This window comes from Typopeltis vanoorti, chromosome 11 (assembly GCF_054136105.1).
Source record: "Typopeltis vanoorti isolate ZY-2024b chromosome 11, IOZ_Tvanoo_1.0, whole genome shotgun sequence".
Taxonomy (NCBI): domain Eukaryota; kingdom Metazoa; phylum Arthropoda; class Arachnida; order Uropygi; family Thelyphonidae; genus Typopeltis; species Typopeltis vanoorti.
In genome coordinates this window covers 104,774,521-104,797,584 of record NC_143559.1, presented here as the reverse complement: position 1 = coordinate 104,797,584, position 23,064 = coordinate 104,774,521, and the positions used below count along the sequence as shown (strand labels likewise).

The 23,064-nt window shown below is 35.5% G+C and overlaps 1 protein-coding gene across 1 annotated transcript in view; it reads right to left on the bottom strand.

Annotated features, from left to right (window-relative positions):
- Positions 1-23,064, bottom strand: part of LOC150101901 (A disintegrin and metalloproteinase with thrombospondin motifs 20-like) — a 186,136-nt gene that overhangs the window by 37,349 nt on the left and 125,723 nt on the right. The window contains exons 23-24 of the mRNA XM_090399926.1: positions 15,249-15,413; positions 12,363-12,533 (exon numbers count right to left, since the gene is read on the bottom strand). Coding sequence (XP_090256052.1) covers positions 12,363-12,533; positions 15,249-15,413 — 336 coding nt within the window. The remainder of the gene's footprint in view (positions 1-12,362; positions 12,534-15,248; positions 15,414-23,064) is intronic.

Below are 23,064 nucleotides of genomic sequence, written 5' to 3'. Positions count from 1 at the left end.
AGTATCCATCACGAGCAAATCTTCTTCCTCCCTTCACGTATTAGACCTAGTGGCCTGTACGGGACTATCCTTAGCCCTTCTAAACCGTACCCGTCCCGAGGATAAGGCGGCCAGCCCTATGCCTCCCGTTGTGTCTATATCTGTAGATGCGTGTGTTCACGGGGGGGACGGTTTCCCTGCTTGCGGGAGCAAAAACCCCAGATAAACTAGGGAGAAAACCCTGCAGTCCACGCCCAAGACTGGCTAACTTGGCTATGACTGAAAAAGATCCTTAAGCTCCTCACGTCGGCGAGGGGAAATCGAGCCTAGGACACATCTTTCCCAGGCATATGGTTGCGAAGCGCATAGCCACTCGGTTAACCGCGCGGACACGAGTAAATCTGAAACAGTTTTTTGCTGAACATCCATTTCAGCCACTTGATGATATGCTATTTGATGCTCGTTTGTATGAGAGGAAAATTATGAATGACCCAGTCCTAAGAAAATGGCTAACATGTAACAAAGAAAATAGCTGCTAGGTGCTTATATTGTTCATACTGCTTGGCCTTTGAGTCTCCCAATATTTGTAATCCATCACCCTTTGTACGTGGCTTTAGTGACTACAGGCATATTAGCCAGAGCTCGGCTTTACGCGAATCGACAACAACACATGTCAGAAATGTTCAGCAATTTATCAGTGTGGTTAATGATAGCACTTTAGATAATTTTTTTGCATCTTCACTAATTAAAAAGAAGTGTTGAGCATAGGATTATTGTCATGAGGATTATAGACATAAAGATGTTAGGCAAGCAAGCAATTCCTTTTAGATGTCACAGAAATGAATCGGCCTACACTCTGGATAATGAGGTAACATCAGTTGTTACCTCATACAACATGTTGATCATTCACGTCAGTAATTTTACTTTGTAAAATTATTGATGTGGATGATCAACATGTTCATATATGGTGCTATGCCCATGTCTTGAATTTGGTGATAACTGAAACAACAAAATGTTGCATGCCTGCCGTTTCTTTTTTCAATTTGCCCCAGAATTTTGCAACTTTTTATGAAAACATCATACACGAGAATGGCTGTATGGATAGAAGTTGTTGGAAAACATCTAGGACGAGAAAAAATGAAACGATTAAAGCTAATTGGTGAGACAAGATGGTCAGGAAAATCCAATGCAGCAATAACTATATTTGGACGTTTTGATGATGCCGCTGTCAGTACTTTTGTAAATCTTTTGACATGCTTAGCAATGATACAAGATTCAGGCAAGTTTGATGCAATAAAAAAAAAGAAGCAAATGTTTTACTTCAAAGACTTCTAAAGTTTGAAACAATATTGACAGCATTTACTTACTTGTATATATTTGAAACTACAGCCTTGTTATCAAGTTATTTACAGACAAGTGGTTTAGATATGCTTACTGCATGGAGTTTAATAGATTCAGCTAACAAAGTTGAAGAACAGACAAGAATATTTGATAACGTTCACAGCAAGACATTGGAATTTGTAAATAAATGTAATGACAAGATTTCACAGTTGAATATGGATGAAAATCAAACATTGGAAATTGACTCTTTGGAAACTATTGCCAGTAAGAGGTAGAGAAAGAAGAAAATAATGACACATGAACTTATAGATTATGAAGGAAATTCCTCGGATTCTCTAGCTGATATTCGAGTAAACTTGTTTAACCTAATAATGGACCGCATTGTCCATTAGCTAGATTCACTCTTTGTACAACACAAAAAGTTGGATAAAGATTTATCCTGATTTGAACCCAGCAAAGTTTAAAACTATTGCAGAGAAGGGCCTTGAAGATGAAGCATTGGAAGGTATTATTAAGCTGTCTCCACAAATCAGCAAAGATCAAGTAATATTGGAATTGTTTTCTTTTGCCTCGAACGCTGATGTATTAAAGCTATTGCTTAATGATGGTGAGAATATGGATTTCAGTTGCAACAAGTGTAAAATTTGTAGCACTTACCCATTGTGTGTACTAAAAATTCTGGCATCCAACAGACTTCATGACAAGGCATATGATAACCTTTATGAACTTTATAAAGTCATCTGCACACTATCAGTTACTCAATGTGAGAGGACATTTTCAAAGCTAAAGATCATAAAGACAAGGCTAAGAAATTCACTGTCTGAGGAGAACTTGGAATCATACATGTTGCTATCCATTGAAAAGGAATTGTTAGATGAATTGGATGCAGAAGCAATTATTGACAGATTCGCACAATCATTTAGTGAATTCAAACGCTTGCTCTTAATATAGTGGACTGTATGAAATATGCTTTTGAACTCCTGTTAATGTGTAAAATGTTCAGTACAAGCAAACTATTTAAAAATATCCATCATTTATTTAAAATTAAAAGAAAAATTTAATTCAATTATAACAATCTGTATTTACATTTAGTATCTACTGTATAAATAAATAAAAAATAAAAATAAATAAGCTAACGGCTTTTATTCCCTTATAGGGAGTAGGCGAGGCCTTTATACCCTATGTAGGTTTTGGAGACTGAGTGGGCAGTTCAATCTCCACCGGTAGCATCAGAGATAGCTGGCCCATATCTATTACTAATTATAGGCAGCTACCGATGAAGAGGCTGGCAAACAAGTGCTGCCATATACTGCCAATAATATGTACAATACATGTACAGTGTAATTACTAAAAAAATACGTTTATTTCGCAAAAATTTTAATTGTACCCTTTTTTCCACTTATCTATTTTTTGAAAATTTTATTTATTTCTTATAAAAATTAAATGATAACCTTATAGTTGTGGGTGGGTCCCCCTTTGTCTCCTGGCAACCAATATTTTTAGACCTAGTCTGCCACTGACTACAAACATTCACAATATACTTATAATAGCTACCACAATGCGTCCAAAATCTCATTATTACGGGTATCTCCATGAAGTCAGAACTCATCGCGGGAGTTCCACACTAACCGTTATTCACACACGAATCATACATTTCCTTAAACTCATTCACTGCCAGGGCACTCACAACTGGGTCTGGCAGTACATTCTTCAAGCAAAAAATCTAGCCTGCATACCCTTACCAACCACACTCCTACATAACTTCCAGGAGTGATCCCCAGTTTTCCTCTCTACTCGTCATGCATTGAAAATTTTCTTTTATGTCAATCTTACAGAACCCTCTTTAGTAACTTATATCTATCATATAATTTATATCTATCATATATTATCCTTGTTTTTCGCCTGTCAAGCAGACTTTGCAACCCACATAACTTGAAGTCTATCCTCATAGGATAGACTGAAGATGTGTGGACCTGTCACTAGCTTGATGATTCGTCTCTGGATTCTCTCCACCGCCTACTGATCTCTAAGAAAAACCCAGTTGACCAAATCTCGGCACAGTAGTCAAGATGCGGCCAAATCACGGCCTTATGAAGGGATATGATAACCTCCCTACTTGTGCGTTCTTCAACATCCGAGTAAACCTGTAAGCTGATTTGCCAATTTTGCAATATGCCCTCTAAACTTAAATTCTATTCATCAGAATCCCCAAGTCCCTAGCCTCATCAATTTCATGCAATCCAGTACCATTGATGTGATACACAGTATGTAGCCTTTTTAAAGTGCATAACTTTACATGTCGCAACATTAAATCGAAAACCACTATCTTTCGACCACACTGCCAATCTATTTAAACCATATCGCAAAATATCTACTTCACCTTTATCAACCTGCCCTCCCCATCATTAACAAACAGACTATCCCCCTTAAATCATTCCCTATACCATTAATATAAAAATTGAACAGAAGTTCAATTCCACCATATAGTACTCTCTAATGTCAGTCAATCAGTCACCCCTATCCATGTCACAGCTTCATTTCCATTCTAATTTTCTTCAATTTATGCAGTACAGTTGGCCCATGATGTAATCATTTCCTTTACCAGTTCGATTTTAGTGAGGATGATACACAAGTGTGAATGGATTTAATCATGTTGCCCTCCTGGAGCAGAATTCGCCACTGCAATGCAGGTTATTGACGATTTCTTAATGTTTTTTGGATAAAAATTAATATCATAAATATCATATATGTTTGCAAAATAAAAAAAAATACATTTCATTAGTCTCTAAAAGAGAATTTATTTGTATGAGTTTGCAAAATGTACGAATTTATCGTGCTAGGCAAATATAACCAATCGCTTTTCATCATAAGACAAATAAAAATCGAATTTTCCCTCTTTAACTAAAATTACTTTTAGATCTAATTTTGCAAAAATATTATTAATACATTCAAGAAGTTGATACAATTTATGCTTTAATTTTTAGGCGTATGTTTATAAACAAATTGCAGTGGCGACTTCCGTTAGCGGCGAAAACACGCAGACGATAAATGAGAGGAGAGTTGCTGAAAGCACAGCAGACATGTTATAATACTGTGAAAGAACTATTTGTTGCTCTTTTGTTAATGTGTCTCTTCTATCCATTTAAGAAAATATTCTGGGATGTCTAGATTCTGTTTGCGTACTAAAATTTCAATTACATAGGAACTAACTACAATTGTAAACAGTATGAGAAGTGTTGTTTATCAGAAGATCAAAATGCAAATTTCTTCATTTACTTTATGGTAAGTACAACTTGGTATGTGCTTTGCTAAAATGTAACTTTTATATTTTATTATTATTATATTATTTGATTAGATTTTATATTTATTTGTACAGTCATCGAGCCATCTATTTGCAAGCCGCAAATCTGCAGCTGCTCTACTTTTTTTTTTAAAAAGTTACTGTCCACATATTTTAAGTATATACGAGTATACATTTTTTATGTACTAGAGTTGCGAGTTATAGTTTTTACCAAAAATACATCTTTAAAATTAGTACAAGTAGTAAGCATTTCATTTATTTAAAGTTTTTAATTCTATATAATATTCATAATGTTTGAAGCAGTTGAAGACCCGAAGTTTTGTTTTACGGAATGGGTTGAATTCTGACTTATCAGAGAATGAATCTTAGAACGATTAACGAAATACTTAAATTAAGTCTTAATCATTTTCGTAATATAATGTGCTTCAATGTTTATTAATAACATGTGGAATTTTTAATATGACTAGTTCCGAAATGTATATAGACGTGCATTAAAATTGAAATTATGATTGATTTTTTTTAGTGAAGCTATAGTCCTCTTGTGCTAATCTGAGCAGTGCACAACTGCTCAGATTAGCACAAGAGCGCGGTTTGTTCGCCAAGATGGTCGCTGACCTTCGATAGAAGATAGCACAATAAGAAGAAGAATAGTCCTCTTCCCCTCACCCTCCCCAGATCTCCCACTGCTGCTAGAGATTGCTTTATACAATTAAAGAAAAAAAACGAATAAGGGAAGTAATTTAATACCACAATACATTACTGACGTCAGAAGCAATTTTTTATTATTCAAATTCTGAACTCTTCTTCCCCCCCCCCCCAAAAAAAGCGGTGAGTTCAATAAAAAATATTTTATCAAAATTAATTCCTAGAATTTATGAGTGAAACATGCAACTTTGGATAGGTATGAGAAATTATAAATAAACTTAACAGAATATGTTCAAATGCATATTGATTAATCTTGCCATACATCTACTCATCGCCCAAGGAGATATATTATCCAACCTTATTAAGTACCAAATGAAGTAAGATATCAATATTATTATTATTATTGTTCCGGGCAACTCCAAGGAGTCGACAGACGCATCGAGGGAGGCCCTAACATCATGTCAAGAACAACTATTCGACATTCACAGTATCTATCATACCTTGCCTTGAACTCATTCACGGTCGAAGCACCCACAACAGATTCTGGAAGCTTATTCCACTCATTCACTACTCTCCAAGTAAAAAACCTAGCTCTAACACCCTTGTCAACCACGCTCTTGCCCAGCTTCCATTCATGGGCCCCTAGTCCTCCCACCACCAGTCATATTTTCAAAAATATCTTCTGGATCAATCTTATAGAAACCCTTCAGTAATTTGAATGTCTCAATCATATCACTCCTCCTTCGCCTATCGACCAATTTCTGCAACCCACAAATCTTCAACCTATTCTCATAAGGTTCATTCCACAGACCTGCTATCATCTTGGTAACTCGTCTCTGGATCCTCTCCACTTCCTCCCCATCACGAAGAAATCCTGGTGCCCATACCTGGGCACAGTAGTCCAGATGGGGTCTTATCAAGGCTCGATACAGAGGAACAACAACTTGTTTGTCTCTGCATGTTAAAGTATTTTTCAGAAGCCAAGTGATTTGGTGAGCTGTTTTAGTCACTTTTGCAATGTGTCCCCTAAACTTCAATTCCCTATCCACCAACACTCCCAAATCCCTGGCCTCATCAATCTCCTGGAGTACGGTTCCACTAATGCGATATACTGCTGCTATTCTTTTCACCCCAAAGCATAACCTTACACTTTGGCACATTAAATTGACATCCATTTTTCCTAGCCCAGTTCTCTAAACTATCCAAATCATCCTATAAAATTTTGACATCCTGTGCACTTCCAATTGCTCTACCCAACTTTGCATCATCAGCAAACAAGTGAACACTTCCTCTCAAATCCTTTCCTATATCATTGATGAACAAATTGAAAAGCAGTGGTCCAAGAACAGAGCCCTGTGGCACTCCACTAGTCACAAGCTGTCTTTTAGACTCCACTCCTGAATAAACCACTCTCTGGTATCTCTCCTTCAACCACCCTCCTATCTATCTCACCAACCCTATATCTATTCCCATCTGCTCCAGTTTACTGATTAGGGTTCTATGTGGTATCCTATCAAAAGCCTTGGCAAGGTCCAGTAGTATTACTGTAAACCCATTACACCTATCCAGTTCAGCCGTCACTGTGTTATAAAACGTGAGCAAGTTACTGAGGCATGATCTACCCTTCACAAAACAATGTTGTCCCCCACACAATATCCCATTTTCATCTATCCAATCCTGTATTCTCTTCTTGACTAATTTCTCTAAGACCTTGACAATGATTCCTGATATGCTAATCGGTCGGTAATTTACAACAGCAGTCTTGGAACCACCTTTATGCAGTGGAACTATTTTCCCCTCTTTCCACCCCCTCGGGACTAACCCAGACCCGAGACTCAAATTAAACAAAATGGTCAAGGGTACTGACAATTCTTTAGCTGCTTCTCGTACAACACGAGCTGGTATACCATCCAATCCCACGGATGTATTGACATTGAGGTTATGCAATAGACTACTCACCTCCATTCCATTCACCACAATTCCCGTATAATTTGCTGGTACATTCGTTTCTGCAATGTCACCACCTGGATGATATATTCTTGCAAAGTGCTCACTCAGTAACTCAACTATATCAACTGATTCAGTTACCTCCCTACCATAGGCATTCTTTAAAATCATTCTTCTATGTACATTTTTCCTTTTAATTGCTACATATCTAAAAAACTGTTTAGGATTCTCTTTAGCCTGCATGGTCAATGTTCTTTCGTAATCCTTTTTTGCTTTTCTTACCACACTCGTTACCCTTCTGGCCTGCGCTTTATACCGTTCGTGTGCCTGCCGGTCACCTTTCTCCTTAAATTCCCTCCATAGTTGTTTCTTTTTTTGCAGCTCAAGCTTAATGGTGTTATTCATCCATTTAACCCCTACTTGATTTATTATTCGGACTCTAGGTATACAGTCAGCCATTGCTTCATGCAAACACTTCTTAACTACCTCCCATGCACTATCGACTTCTAGTCCTTGCAGTTGTACATGCCATGGCACTGAACCAATCAAACTCCTAAGCTTGTCATACTTTCCAACCCAATAATTCTACATGTACCCTGTCTTAATTGAAAATTCTACACCTTTAGCCACCTCCCAAGTCAAGACCATATGATCACTCTCACCGATTGGTGGCAATGTGGTCATATTTATTACAGCCAAATCCTCAGATGTAATTACTAGGTCAAGCACTCTCTGACCCCTAGTATTTTCCATTACATGCTGTCGCAGATAGTTATCCCTTAATAACCGCATAAAATCCAATTCCTTCCTCCCGTGTGTCCTCTCCTCACTCCAATCAATGCGACCATAGTTGAAATCTCCCATAATAATCATCCTCCTTCCACTCATTTCTTCTATTTGCTTGTGCATACTGTCACCACCATCTTTTTTCCATCACCTGGTCTATAGCAGCACCCAATTGTATATTTAGTTCTGCTAGCCACAATCTCACACCAAATGGCCTCAAATGTGCTCTTTTCTCTATTCTGCAATTCAACTTCTATTCTCCTTGGCTGCAGCTCATCAGCTATCATCAACAATACTCCTCCCCCCATTTTATTCTCCCTATCATTCCTGAACTCACTATACCCATTACATTCAATCCCAGTAGCTATATCATCTACAGTCAGCCATGTTTCACTAATACCTATAACCTGTGGTCTGGAAGTGCCAACCATGGCCAAAAACTCTTCATTGTTCCTAATACTCTTAGCATTAGTGTACATGAATTTAAGACCCCCCATTAGCCTCAACCCTACCTTGATGCCTTATATTAACTATCCCACTCTGATTTGTTGTCCTTATTCGCTCGGGCATATTATATTCGTTCTTACATTCAACTGCCTCCCTAAGGACTGTAATATCTACTACCCCCCCCTTAATAAATCTAGTCTCCCTGAATTTGCACATCCGCCACATTCAGCAACACTTTCTCAAGTCTTCTTACATCGTAACCATTCAAATGCAAGCCATCCATCTTATATAGATCCTTTCGCCCATCGAACTCACTCCACACGTCCACAAATTCCACACCACTCGTCATACATAACCTACGCATAAAGTCATTCGCAATTATGGCCCTCCTTTTAAACATTTCACTGTCATACCGTGGCAAATGACTAATCATTCTAACTCTCTCACTCTTTTCTTTTGCTACCTCAAACAATTCATTCAGGTCTTCTATCATTTCCATTTTGTCTCCTTTCAAATCATTCGTACCTGCCACAACAATCATTTCTTTCACCCTTTCCTTTTGCTCTCTAATAGACTCAATTACATCCTTTATGGTCGCACCAGGTTGGTACGATTTTGTCAAATCCTCTACTATCACACCTCGTACTAACGAGTCTCCATACAGCACTCTATCCTTCATTTTGTTCATGTTCACACTCATACGTCTATTTTTCCTGTCATACTTTTTATTATTGGCTGGTTCATTCAGTCGACTTTTGCTCATACGCTCTAGCTGCTGTTTTGCCTTTTGTATCACATATTTATCTTGTATTACTTCAGTGAGTAAATTTTGTGTCAAGCAGTATTCCCACACTTACTGACTAGTGGTTACACACACGAAATAAACGTAAAATATATTCATTTCCTTTACAACCATAAACGCGTAATTCAAAATTATTCTCGAAGAGCAGGTTATGTTTAATTCGTGTCTACAGGGTGGTTACAAAGTTACTTTACCCCTGTGTTAAATTGGTAAATACAAATCATTTGGCACATGTTCTAATTCCACGTGAAAATAAGGATTTTCCTTTTATCAAAAGGTCACATTTTCTGACCGAAGGGCGAAGACTTAAGATGTATAGCACATTCATCACTGAAAATGACCGTGCTACGCTGTGAAACTTAAAAACTTGGAAGTAATCGAAAACATGCGTCATTCTTCCAAATTGAGACGTGCGGATAATTCTTGAACAAACGTAGGGCGAATATGGATGCAATTTTAGGCGAAGTTTCATATGTATTTGGCATTGCCGAGAGGGCGATTTCAAGTTCCGATGTTTTTTTTTTTTTTTTTTTTTTTTTTGTGCTCTCACAAACGCCTAAACGTCTGCATTGTTCCCCTCCTTTGAAGGTCTAGGTCGATCACTTTTTGTTCTATCCTTTACACTTCCAGTACTAAAAGATATTAACCTCAACACATTGATTTAATATTATGCAAATTTACCATTGCTTTCCGCTAACTCTTTCCAATGCTAACTTGATTGATCTCATCCATTTCTTTAGGAGGGGTAGAGTCCCCTAACCAGGTGTTCATGACGAAATTAATGCAGCCAGTTCGTCACTCCTTGCTGCATCCCCTAAGGGTAGTATTCATGACTATAATCCGCGTGTGTTCACACGGGGCCGGTTTGCCTGCTTGCTGGATGAAAAACCCCAGATAAACTGGTGGAAAAAACCTGCTGTCCACGCCTAAGACCGGCTAACTTGGCTATGGCCGAGGAAGCTCCTCACGCCGTCGACGAGAATCGAACCTAGGACACTCCTTTCCGGGTTAGCCTAGTGGCTTTGTTGCGAAGCACAAAGCCACTAGGCTAACCACGTGTTAAATAAGTTAGCATTAAACAGTGATAATTTACTTAGCCCATGTTCATCATTCAAAGTTATCATTAAAGTGTCACATGTTTCACAAAGTTTGCCGCCATGTTGTTTCACAATAGCTTGAGAAACAACATGGCGGCAAAGTGATAACTAGAAAAAACAGAACGCCCGTGCTTTTCTTAATTTTTTTTGTTTATCACTTTGACAATTCCGAATTGTTCTAGATTAATGGTCACAAATAATTTGACTAGCGTGTGGTCCTCTAGATATATTATGAAGTTTTCCACTTCTGCAGTAAGTTTAATAAGTTTCCTTATTGGCGTTGTTCGCATTGGAAGAGCCATGGGATGCTTCAAACCTCAAGGCTTGTTTGATAATTAGCATTGCTGTTGTATGAGGGCATCCAACTTTGAACTAGTTCTGCCATTCTACTGACCGTTCAGAACTTTTGATTATATATATGCATATAGAACAAATTAATATAATTTAAATAATAAGACGCTTTCTATAATAGGTCTAACAGAGAAAGCACTAGTTAGATTGGTGTTGGAATTAAGAACTGGCAGACCTGGTGATATTATGTGTGTGTATGATAGTTCACATGGACAATTTAAGACTGTCATTTATCTGACGTCTTCGAACGTGGGATAACTGGATTCGAAGCATAAGCGAGTTCACTGCCATTAATATACAGATTATGTCGCTTGCAGTGAAACGAACTACCTGCATATATATTTTGGTCATGATCAATCACATTGCCACAACTTTTAAATGTGGTAGGAGCGCACAGAGAGAGACTTTCTGAGTTTAAAATGTACACTGTGATTTGTGATACAATATTCATCAGAAGCATTTCTTTCAGCAATGAAAGCAAATATATTTGAATAGCATCATTCAGTTTTGGAACAGCAATACGGTTCGATACCTATGTCCTTCGTGTAATCTCAACCAAAACTCAAGACTAAGAAAAGGAGATCTCAGTGGTAGCACATTGAAACAGTTGCTACTTATAAATTAGAGACTATAAAATGGATCTGGATACAACGCGAGTCTCCAGATCCATTTCGAACTCAGGTCTTCCTGTGAAAGTTCACATTAAAGCTGAATCATATACAGTGAATCAGTTGTATCCCTTTGAATTAATGAACGATGAATGTGTGAACAAACAGAAAGGAAGAAGCTTTGCTCCTTTCTGCTTGGCTGTAGTTGTTGGGGAAAACAGTGCCAGAAATCAGAGGTAGATAGAACGAAAGGAAATAATGAGAAGTTGATCCAATACATTTGACACTGAACCCCCAGCTACTCTTGTTTTTACATGCTTGGATAATAATAGTGACCAATATGGTTGCACAGTTCCATGAAAATATCTATAGAAAAGGCATAATGCAGAAACAGAACGTATGTGAGAAGGATCATTATTAGGCAAACTGTCATCAATCTGGATAGTACAAGAATTTTAATGACAAGGACTGTAATTTTTGTTTTTACTGTATGGATAGTTTCATGTTCGTAATTCTAATGGATATTTTAGAGTATAAAATATATTTTATTAGGAACATTTCTTGACCCCACTTCTGCTTTTATTTTATACTGCAGGACTGTTAGTGATTTATGACAACGCTTTTTATATAAAAAATTAACGTTTTTTTGGGAATTAACTTACTGTCAGTTATGCAAGCAAAATTTCGGATAATTTCTAACCGAAAAAGACTTGAACAGAAAGACATTCCTACACACCATCTGTACCGTTTTTAAAGTGACTATATACGAAGTGCAAATAGCGTCTGTGATGTGATATTCGTAACACATTTCATGAAAAAAGTACTTCTGGGTTCAAAAGTTATTGAGGTTGGGAGAAGATGCGCCCATGCAAACAGCACGGTAAACTAATAAGCTTAATTCCACGTGGGCAGTAGGCTAAAAATGGTAAAAGAAATAGCTAATTTCTTCCACTACACGATTTTCGTTCCTCCCTCCTCCTCCAGTTCTGAAAACTGTTTTAAGATAAGCGGAACTACTAATTCTTTCCCCTTCCTTTCTTTCCGTGTACTGTACTTACATCCGTCCAGTCTCCAGTCACCCAGCTGTATGGGCAGTGCTTCTGTTTGCACTTTTTATGACTCCTTGGCTTGGCTGCCAGACGGCACTTGCTTTCAGGCACTTTATTTCCATCATCGTCCACACATGACACTTCCCTTCTTCTTTGACCTCGACCACATGTGGCATTACACTAATAGAACAAAAAAAAAAAAAAAAAAAAACATTAAACAAATTTGCTAACATCCCATGTAGGTTTTTTTAGTTTATTTTCCAGATAAATAGGAAATATGGATGAAATAACACAATACAGATATCTTAATTCAACGTATATTACGAATATAGTCCAAAAATATTATCTTATAAATGTACATAAAAGCAGCTACTATAGCGTACGCCTATCGATTGGAAAGACCTTTTCTCGAATCCCGCAAAGGACAAGAATTTTCTGAAATATTTTTCAATCGAAGCTGTTACCGCTCTAAGATGGACCTGAAAGTTTAACGTCTTTCTTTATGCAAAATGAAGATTCATTGCACTAGCACACACAAACATGACTCGTGAGTTAGAGTAACGATTTTTTTTTTTAAATTAGTAATCGTTCAGGAAAGGTTTTCGCTCCTCAGAATGGTTGTGATAAGATATATAAAAATAAATATGATTCATTGCAGAGCAAATCTGATTTACGAAATCAGATTTGCTCTATAATGAAACAACTAATTAAGAAAAAAAAAAAACTTCGCGTTCATTTTAATGAAAGAAAATTTTTGAACGTAGATTCAAAAAAAAAATCTGGATATTTATGGTTAATTGGTTTATATTGATAATAATCTTTGTAATAAAATTTACGAGCATTACACTGCATTATTTATTTTTGTAACTGGTATATATTTAGTAGCTTTCGAAGCCTACGAATACTTGCAATATCGGTAGCTCACAAATCCTCATTTTTGAGTTTTTTCAGAACGCCACAGCGGAATTATTTATTTACCTTCAAGCGGATGTCTTAGTGTCATTGTTAACAAAGAAGTCTTCTCATTCCCTCCCGTTTAGTGTTTTATCTTGATTTATAAAAAATATAGCGTAAGTTTCATTCGAACAAATAGAACTTTTAAAAGTAGTAGTAGTAGAGCGTATCTTACGACGGAAGCTACTATTCAACAGGTTTGACTTGAAAAGTAGCTCATGCAGAAACATGTCATGGATACTACGCCACATCTGTCTGGAACAAACCAAATTACTTTGGACCAGAGATAGTTGGTTATATTATTTATTTAATGATTCTGTGTTGGAAATTAAAATAAAAGTGAATCAAATGTCGTATCTAGGGGCGTATAACTCTGGTGAAAGTTCCATGATTTCTTCTTCTGAGAAAAGAGAGAAGTAGATTCAGACTTTAGTTTTCGGGTAGATGGAAACATATTAGTGAGGGGTGAGAAATACTTATTAGGTTCCTAACATCTTTTCTTTTTATATAAATATTTTTAAATCAAGTAAATATTGTATGTAAATATTTCTTGTTATGAAAATTAAAATTTTTTTTTTTTTTTAGGGTTTAAATGAAATTTCACAGTTATTTCTTCCGATTTTTTGAAAGAACCGTTACTTTCCCCTCTGGCTATGCTATTAAGAGAGGGAAGACATATCTATATTAAGAAAAGGATTTTGTTTATAACGATAACTGAACTTTTCAGAAACATCATATAAACAAACTCATGACTTGAACTAAGTTATGCAAGACAATTTTGTCTTGCATAACTTAGTTATAACCCATTCCCGTACGCTGATAAGTAGCCTTATTTAGGAACTTCTAAAATATAAAATTATTTTATATTGAAATACTGTATTTTTTTAATTAACAATTAATCAAAACAATGAAGTTATTACTAAATTATTAGTAATAAATAAATAATACTAAATTATTAGTATACGAATAATATATCACTTATTGAATGCAAAATTAAAATTACCAAAGAAATTTCAGTCAAATTTCTTTGGTAATTTGTCAAATTTCAATTATTTAATACTTGAGACAGACAACGAAAAAATAAAATAGAACAATAACGCGTAGTAGAACATACAGTCTTATACTCTACCCCCCTCCCAAACTTTACCATATAAACATGTCATTGCTGGGTTGAGTAAATTTGCAATATGACAACGAATATTATTATGCATTTTGTCCATATACTGTATGTAATTACGTGGTACAGTATAACGGGAAATCGATGGTTAAAAAATTATGATTAAAACGGGATTATCCAACTGTATTTAAATATTTGAGTTATTTTAGAATGATCGGAATTTCTTTTTACTTAGAGCTATTTATCAATAACTCAGCAGTGGTATCGTTGGATCTGTCAGACCCGGCACGTTATATGTTACATCACATCTATTGAAATAAGCATATAGCCTAAGAAACATTAAATATTTGTAACAGTTTAAAAATAAATTTGAAATTTTATTGCAAAAATGAACTGTCTTACAGACCAACCCTACCACTGGAAGTGATATTTTATCATACCACTCCACTTCCAGGTTAATAAGTTTTGCCGAATGGAGGGGAAAAAAAAAAGGTTTCTTACTTTCGACCACTGGTTCGCATTCCAGTGGTATGTTGGACAAGATCCAAGGAAACATTCCGTGCTCTCGGGACGTGGCCGACGACCACACAGCACTCGGTCAACTAAGGCACCCTCCTGCATGCATTTTGGGCGACGTATCTGGGTGCCGTTTCCACACGTTACTGAACACTAAATAAAAAAGTTGATTAATTAGTTCGTTCTTTCCGCGAATATTCATACGTGTCTATAATTCATTCATAAATCAACATTCTTAACAAGTACCTCATTTTTCTATTAGATAACCCTTTTATAGAATAATTAAAATTAATGAAAACTTTGCTCACGTGAGACCATTCGCTCCAGTTCCATTGCGGACATTCTTTAGCCTCGCACGGTCGAACGATATCAGGAGGTAATGGACCGCACAGTTCGTTTTCCACTATTTCACTGTTGTCATCAACGCATGTGATGGACCTTCTTTCTGTTCCTAAGCCGCATGTACTTGAACACTGAAAGGAAAATAATATTCATATTTTATACTCAAATTTTATTATATAATAAAGTTCGAATTTAAAGCAATAAAATATAAAACACGATATATCAATACAGTAAATATGAGTATTGAACAAAATATCTTTAAAATAAATCTTTTTCTCTATTGTGCACCTGCGAGACACAAGTAATTGGAAATTTCTGTAATATCACAAACAGGATAAAAGAACAAATTAGTTATTTAACAGATGACAACAAAAAAAAATCCCATTAACCTGAAAACTTCGGCAAAAAAAAATCTTGCTGCACACTTTAAATTAAAGTATATAAAATTCGTCCATACAAATTAGAATGCTGAATGTAAAATTGCTTCAAATTGCATTCTAACTTTTTTTGTAAATTTCAGTTAACAGTTTCCCCCCCCCCCCCCCCAGCTTTTTTTTAAAGCTTTGAATGAAGAGGTCGGCGGGCTGTGACCTCCAGAGAACGCGCCTGCCTTATTATTCAACTCTTTGACAGTAACAAGGGCACTCTGGACAACTTAAAAAGCTGTTGCACGCCCTTGCTACCAAAAACTGCATGTCGTCAGAGTGCTCTAGCCAATAAGGCTGCTATATATTAAACAACAAAAATATTTCGCGCAAAGAATTATGGGAAAATCAAGAAGTGAAAGTCATGGGAGGAGTGCAGGGAGGACATCGACACGTAAATATAAAAAAATAAAAAGAAACGTCATCATTGATTAGCTGCCCTCTAGCGTAAGCCATTGTGACTATTTTATTTTGTTTTATTAATGTCAGTCACGTGAGCATACCTCATACGTTATGGCCACGTGTGTCGATTGTTTTTTTTATTTACTTATATATAAACGGAATGTACTACCTGCATTCTTCTTTCTGAAATTTAGGTTCTTGCTATCAAAGCGTAACCTTCCCATTATCACAACAAAAATAACGCATCTCAATGTGCAAAACTGAATTTCTTAGTTTATATTTATTATAAGCATTTGGAATCGGTTATTATTGTTCGGATTATGGCTGAAGAAACTAAGTCTGGGAGGCCAATGCATTTTCTGTAAATTGCATATTCTTCTGTCTGGTTTAACTGTTTGGAAATAGAATTTTCAAAGTGAAGATTTATTTTATTGACAGTTTCTCTGTAAAAGTAATGAGCAATCTTGAAGCTTATTTCCGTCAAGTTTAATCATTTATTTTGTTTCATGATACTACATTACAGTAAAATACTTTAATATTGATTAACTCTTACATTTCAAGAATTTTGCATTCCCATTATTCAAGTATGGAGAACTTGTCGATTATGAAATAAAATGCATTTATAGTAAACTGAGCAATAAGCAAAATACAATTTAAGGCCTTGTTATTTAAGTAAATTTTGTTATAAAAACTAATCTCAGTTTTTTCTTAGAATACTCAGTTGTATATCTCGTGATATTCGAAATATAATTGCTTCTTTGGGAGGGACATTACCGTAATGTTATACTGTAGCAGTAATTCAACGTTTGTGTAATTTGTTAAATTGTGAATAATCCCCCCCCCCCCTTTTTTTTTATACAAAGCAGGACTTTCACTTAAACCACTGTTAACATTTTAAATATTCACACGAACAGTCTTCTGGAAAGATGTTTTGAAGGAAGTTACAGTAGGTGTGATAAACAATCTCTTGAGATCTGAAAAACTCATATAATTATGAATACTAAAAGAAGGGCTGAAATCGACGCCGCTGGCTTTTTGAATAAACTTGTCTCAGATCTGTGACCTTCAAATTCCTTATTTGGCTTTTTTAATCTCATTCCAGTAGCAGAAACGTGCAAGCATCTCTCAGGACAGTGAGATGCTTGGACGATTTGATTTATTTTATAGTTCTGATCCATATATATATATACTCTCTATATATAAAAAACGTTTTTATGTCACGTTTTCTGTCTTACCAGCCCGGAACTCGGGGGGTGGCGCCGGAGCCCCCCCCCCTAGTGTGTGTGTGTGTGTGTGTGTATATATAACTTGATGCTTCTTTCTTCCATCATCACGTATGCATATTAAAAGTGCCACTCACAAAAGAATTTTTTAAAAGCAAGATGCACTTTAAATGGATAAAATTTACGTTGAATAGAATCATGTAAGAATTTAATATGCGCAATTTTAACTTAATCTGTAGATGTTATTACTTTTTTTTTAATGCACAATATTTGAAGTGTATATCTTTTTCAGAGCACTTTTTTTTATTATTATTTTTTTTTATTTGGCTGTAGTCTGGAACAGTTGAGTGGTCAAAATATAAGGATTACATCACACCACAGCTGAAAAGAAATGCGAATGCTTAACTTTGGCAATAAAACTGGTGTGTGCGGTGGAGAAGCAATTAATCGGCATTATACGGTTCTCTGTTGATATCACACCGAAGATATTTTTGAAAATGGGAAATATCTTGACCATTTGCCTGAATAATAATAGTATTTCTAAACTGAAATTTAACACTTTCAAAATCAAAATAGCTTTCTCAGTGTTTCTTAATATTGCTAAAGTCGATTTGAAATTTAAAATTATATTTTAAGGAAAGACTTTTCGGATTGCAGTTTACTAACTGCGAAGTAACTAAAAAAGTACACTCTGATTGCATATATATCAGAGGACTTGTTACATTCACTGTAGTTGTTCAGTCATAAGATGTGTTGGATCGTCTTTTTCTCGAATTGCAGCTTTGATAATCAACTGTCAAGGCAGCCAACGTCAAAATGTGTCGAGTGAGTTATATCTATCTAATGTGCATTCTCGGGAAGGTTTTTCTATTATGCAGTAGGAATAATCTTCCAAATCAGTTTGACACAAGCTATTGCCTGAGAGAAAGTGTGTGTTTGTGTGTGTGTGTGTGTGGGGGGGGGGGGTTATGGCTGACCCAAGTCGTTCGCTCTCATGCAAATGTATGCCGAAACCACCCACCTTGATACGGAGATAGCCTTGACATGACGTGACAATTTAAGATGAAATGTATATTTACCATATTTAATTATTTATACGGTCAAGATATCCAGTAGCGATACTCGCAGAACAAAATGATCGATTCGTGTTTTCAGTTAATCTTCCAGAAATGCCCAGTTGGGTTGATTTCCGATATTTGGACATTCATGATAGATGCCCGAAAATCCCATGTTTCATCAAACTAGGAACTCGCATGTTGTTCTAGCAATTGTCATCAGGTACTACGATATTTGAATTCTCTCCATTGAAGGTAAAGGGTATGGCATTTCTATTCCCCCGCCCACACATCATTATTCTTGTTCTGACTGCTGCTAATGCTTTTAATTATTTGATTTTAATGATTTCTTTTGTGTCTTTGAAAAAACTAGAGCAGTACTTATTAAGTAATGTAACACTTCAGTAGTAAGCTTACTTAGTAAGCGCTGCTAAAGAGTTTCAGATTTCAGGATTTCTATTACTAGAATATTCCTTAAATTGTTTGATAAAATTTCTGTTTGCAAAAGATTTTTACTTTGCAAACTGATTTGGTGAAAATTCAGCAATTAAGCATAAGCAAACTACTTATTAGAGTATTATTCTTAATTGCTGATAAGCAGATTCTCATAAGCAAACTATTCTAATCAGTAGTTTGTTTATGAAATTTCCTATTTGCTATGATCAAGATACAAGATCATCTTGGCTAATGGATCCAGGAGAACAAATACTTATTTTTAAAATGATGAATCCGTTTGAATGATTGATTTTATATTCTTTCCATTTATTTTTGAAGCATTAAGGAATGTTCTAATTGCGCAATCTGCAAGTAAAATCGATAGTCTTCGTGTTAATCTCGGAATTATACGATCTGATTATGTAGTACATTTGCAACTAATAGTGTCTCTTCAGAACGACTCGTATTTGCACGAAATGGTAATAAACCGAACTTTATTTCTGTAAGCAAGTTTCGTTCTGAATATAATAACCTTTAATAAGTAACAACATAATACTAAACTGTTAGTTAAGCTTCAGCTGTACATATTCTACATATTTTTTGTGTGATATTCAGCACACTAATTTATGGAATAACCCCCATCCCGTTCTTAACGTGTCCAATGAATAAAAAAGCTTTTCGAATTCTGTTCAGAGTTAAAGCAAAGTTCTGGTAGAATATCTCTTCATCAACTGGACTCGTATATATATCTTAAAGTAATTAACCACGTGAGATTTGCAGCCATAAAAGCTGATCGATTTACACCACTAACAACTAATCGATAAAAATCTTGATTTTCATGGTTTCAGAACATTCATAAGATTTTTTCCTACGCTTTTAACATTTGCGTGCGACTGTTTCATACTAATCTTTATTTACATAATAGAGGTGGGATACACGAATTAAAACCAGTGATATCAGAAACAGAACTTTTATTGTAATAATAAATACAAAAATTTTATTAAACATCGCAATGAAAATCGGCTGAAAGAATCTATACATAGAAATTTATTTTCCCTCTAAGCAGATCACATGTAAAAATAGTCTTTCATTTCTTTTGGAAAATAAGATAACGAAACAACTGCGTGCTATCAAGATATGTTGAGATGTCATTGTCATCTTCAGTGTCTTTAATATATGCTTACCAAAACAATACATTGCTTCCAGTTTGCTCTAATGCATATCATTCGGAATTTAACAATTTTGCCAAGGCTTTCCATGTTGAGATTAAATGCTTTCAAGTGCAAAATGGTGAAATGGTCGTGAGCATTATTTCAGTGACGATCAGATTAACATGTGATAAACAGTATTTTATGAGATGTTATCGTTAATAAAATTTTACATAAATCGGCAGTAAAGCATCAAATGTTATCGGGTATTTTTTTAAAATTTTTTTTGAAAAAAAAAATTTAAGAACGTTACACAGTACTGGATTATCGCACAATATGTGGTGATAATGCTAAAAGTCCCTTAAATATCTGCAAGCACTCTATAATTATTGGCATTCATTTTGTTGCATCATATACAGTATGATGCCAACCTAAAGTGCATTTCCACAGCTTTATAAGAGCTGAAGGTGAGTTAGCCGATTTAAATGTAGATGATAGGGTTTTTCAATAGCGAAACAGGCAGCTCGGCAGGAAACCACATGCGAACATTGGCCTTTGGTTGTTTCGGCAGTAATTTCAACTTATCAATTTTATAAATGACAGCATTCAAGTGCAACTTAGTGTAAATGTAAAAAATTACGGCAGCCTTTCAAAAAAAAAAAAAAAAAAAATTCCCTGAAGATGAATATAGCTCCAGATTACATATTCATTTAGTCAGAAATTTCTCCCATGTTGAAGGAAAGAAGCCTCAAAATTGTTATTTAAAATGAAAATGGGATGATAGAAGGAAAGGATTGAAAACTATTGCTATCCAGAAACTTCAGCTCTTGTAATAAAGTAATACGCACCTAGCCAGCCAGGTACGAATTACTTTAATTAAAATACACGATCCCGGATGAGAATCGTATTTATTCTTATTTATTAAGATTTTTGACTAGAGGGTGGTTTTGATTTCATATAAATATTTATATGATGATTTACATACGATAATTTATCATTTATATGATAATTTACATCAACAGAATTTTGATAAACGTTGGATATCTAAAGAGTGTTTCGTGTGTAACGGAAGCACCTGTGTAGCTGTCCTTTTTACAGAAACATTAGTTTCTGATAATAAGAGATACAGAAACATTAGTTTCTGTATCTCTTATTACTACAATGTGATTAAAAATACTATTTTTTTTAAATTCGATATTTACTTTATATCCTTGAAATAGGAGACATTTTATCACCTACTCTTTTACTCAGGTGGAAGCAAACATGAAAATGGGACAGGAATTTTAATGTGTAGTTACACTTCAAAATCTTTAAAAGACTAATGACCGATGATCTCAGAATTATTATAATTAAACTGAAAGTCACTCCAATTAATTTATGCCTACTATAGATTATTTGGAATACACCCTTACTTCGGACCATTCAGGACGAAAGTTTGTATGAAAACATTGCTTTGGCATTCATGTCGCCCATCAGAGATAATGTAAGATGAAAATGTAGTGGAAAATTTTGGACTGAGAGAAATAAATAACTCAAAAACTGATTTTTGCAAGTAAAGCAACTTAATTACTAATACTTGGTTCAAAAACCACACAAGATGAAAAGATGATTTAGAAACTCAGTAAACAAGCTAAAACTTATCCTGGTGTAAATTATAATTCACGGCACATTCCATTAACAGCCACAACAGAAATAAAATTAAAATTCCAGACTAAACTGGAATAATATACAGGCTTCAGATAATTATTCATGAGAAACAAAGTCACAGTTTAAAGAATTATTTCATACTGAGAATGGGGAACGGAAAAATGGGGAACGGATAAATTCGCTGAATTTATCTTTTTTTTTTTTTTTGAATTACAGAACAATGAGCTTAATCAGCAATGTTCTGAAATTTATTAGACTAATATTCGATTCTGACAGACGTCAGAATCGAATAAATAAAATAACAGTCGAAGAACAAGCTGGAATCAGAAGTGAAAAAGCAATACTAAACCTCAGAATGATATGCGAAGATCAATTACTCTTAAAATATGTTGTAAAAAGCATCTGGCACTGTTTCTCACGATAAATTCATGTGAATCGCATAAAACATTGGTCTATAGTACCCGACTAGAATCCACAATTTGCAACAAAAACAAACGCACTTTCACGATAAATAAAGGAGAATACAAAGGGATGCATATTATCACCATTGTTGGTTGCAGTCTTTTCATATAAGGTCATACAAGAAATCGAAACACAAGAAAGAGGTATCTCAGTTGGCGAAAGAAATGCAAACAACCTAAGATATGTAGACAAACACAAGTACTAATCACTGAGAGCGAAGAGGATTCGCAAAGTTCAGGGTTAAATACGCAGAAAAAAACATGATAATCACAGATAAAATGATGGATGAAAACCTAAATAACCGTCATATAGAACAAGTAGACAGATTTATAATCCGGAAGGCTGATCACTAAAGAAGTAAGAATATATATAGCCAAAACAGCTATTAACATGAAACAGATGATAACAGAAAAGTCAGTATGAATACAAGAAGATGACTAATGACATGCTGTACACAACAGGAACACGGACTTTTTTTTTGAAAAGAAATAATACAAAGACTGATGGCTCTGCGATGCACTTACTTTATTTATTTATTCATATTTCTTCTTCCCTTTTCTCCCCCGTCCCTGTTGGGGCGAGTTGAGCCCCCTCATGAAGGGGTTAAGTATTTATGGCTGTAGATCCATAAATCTGAAAGGAAAAAACCTGCTGTCCACGCCCAAGACCGGCAACCTTGGCTATGGGCGAGGAAGATCCTTAAGCTCCTCACGTCAGCGACGGGAATCGAACGTAGGACACTCCTTTCCCAGGGATATGGTTGCGAAGCGCATAGCCACTAGGCTAACCCCGCGGACGATGTACTTACTGAGAATGAATGATGCGGATTAGCCAGAAAGAAAATGTTACATACATATACGTATTTGAGAGATCAGTTATTATTATTAAGAGACCTCCATAGAGTCAGAAACTCATCGAGGGAAGCCATGCTATTCGCACCAGCTGTCATTCTTGTTCTTGAATTCATTCACGCTGCTGGCGCACA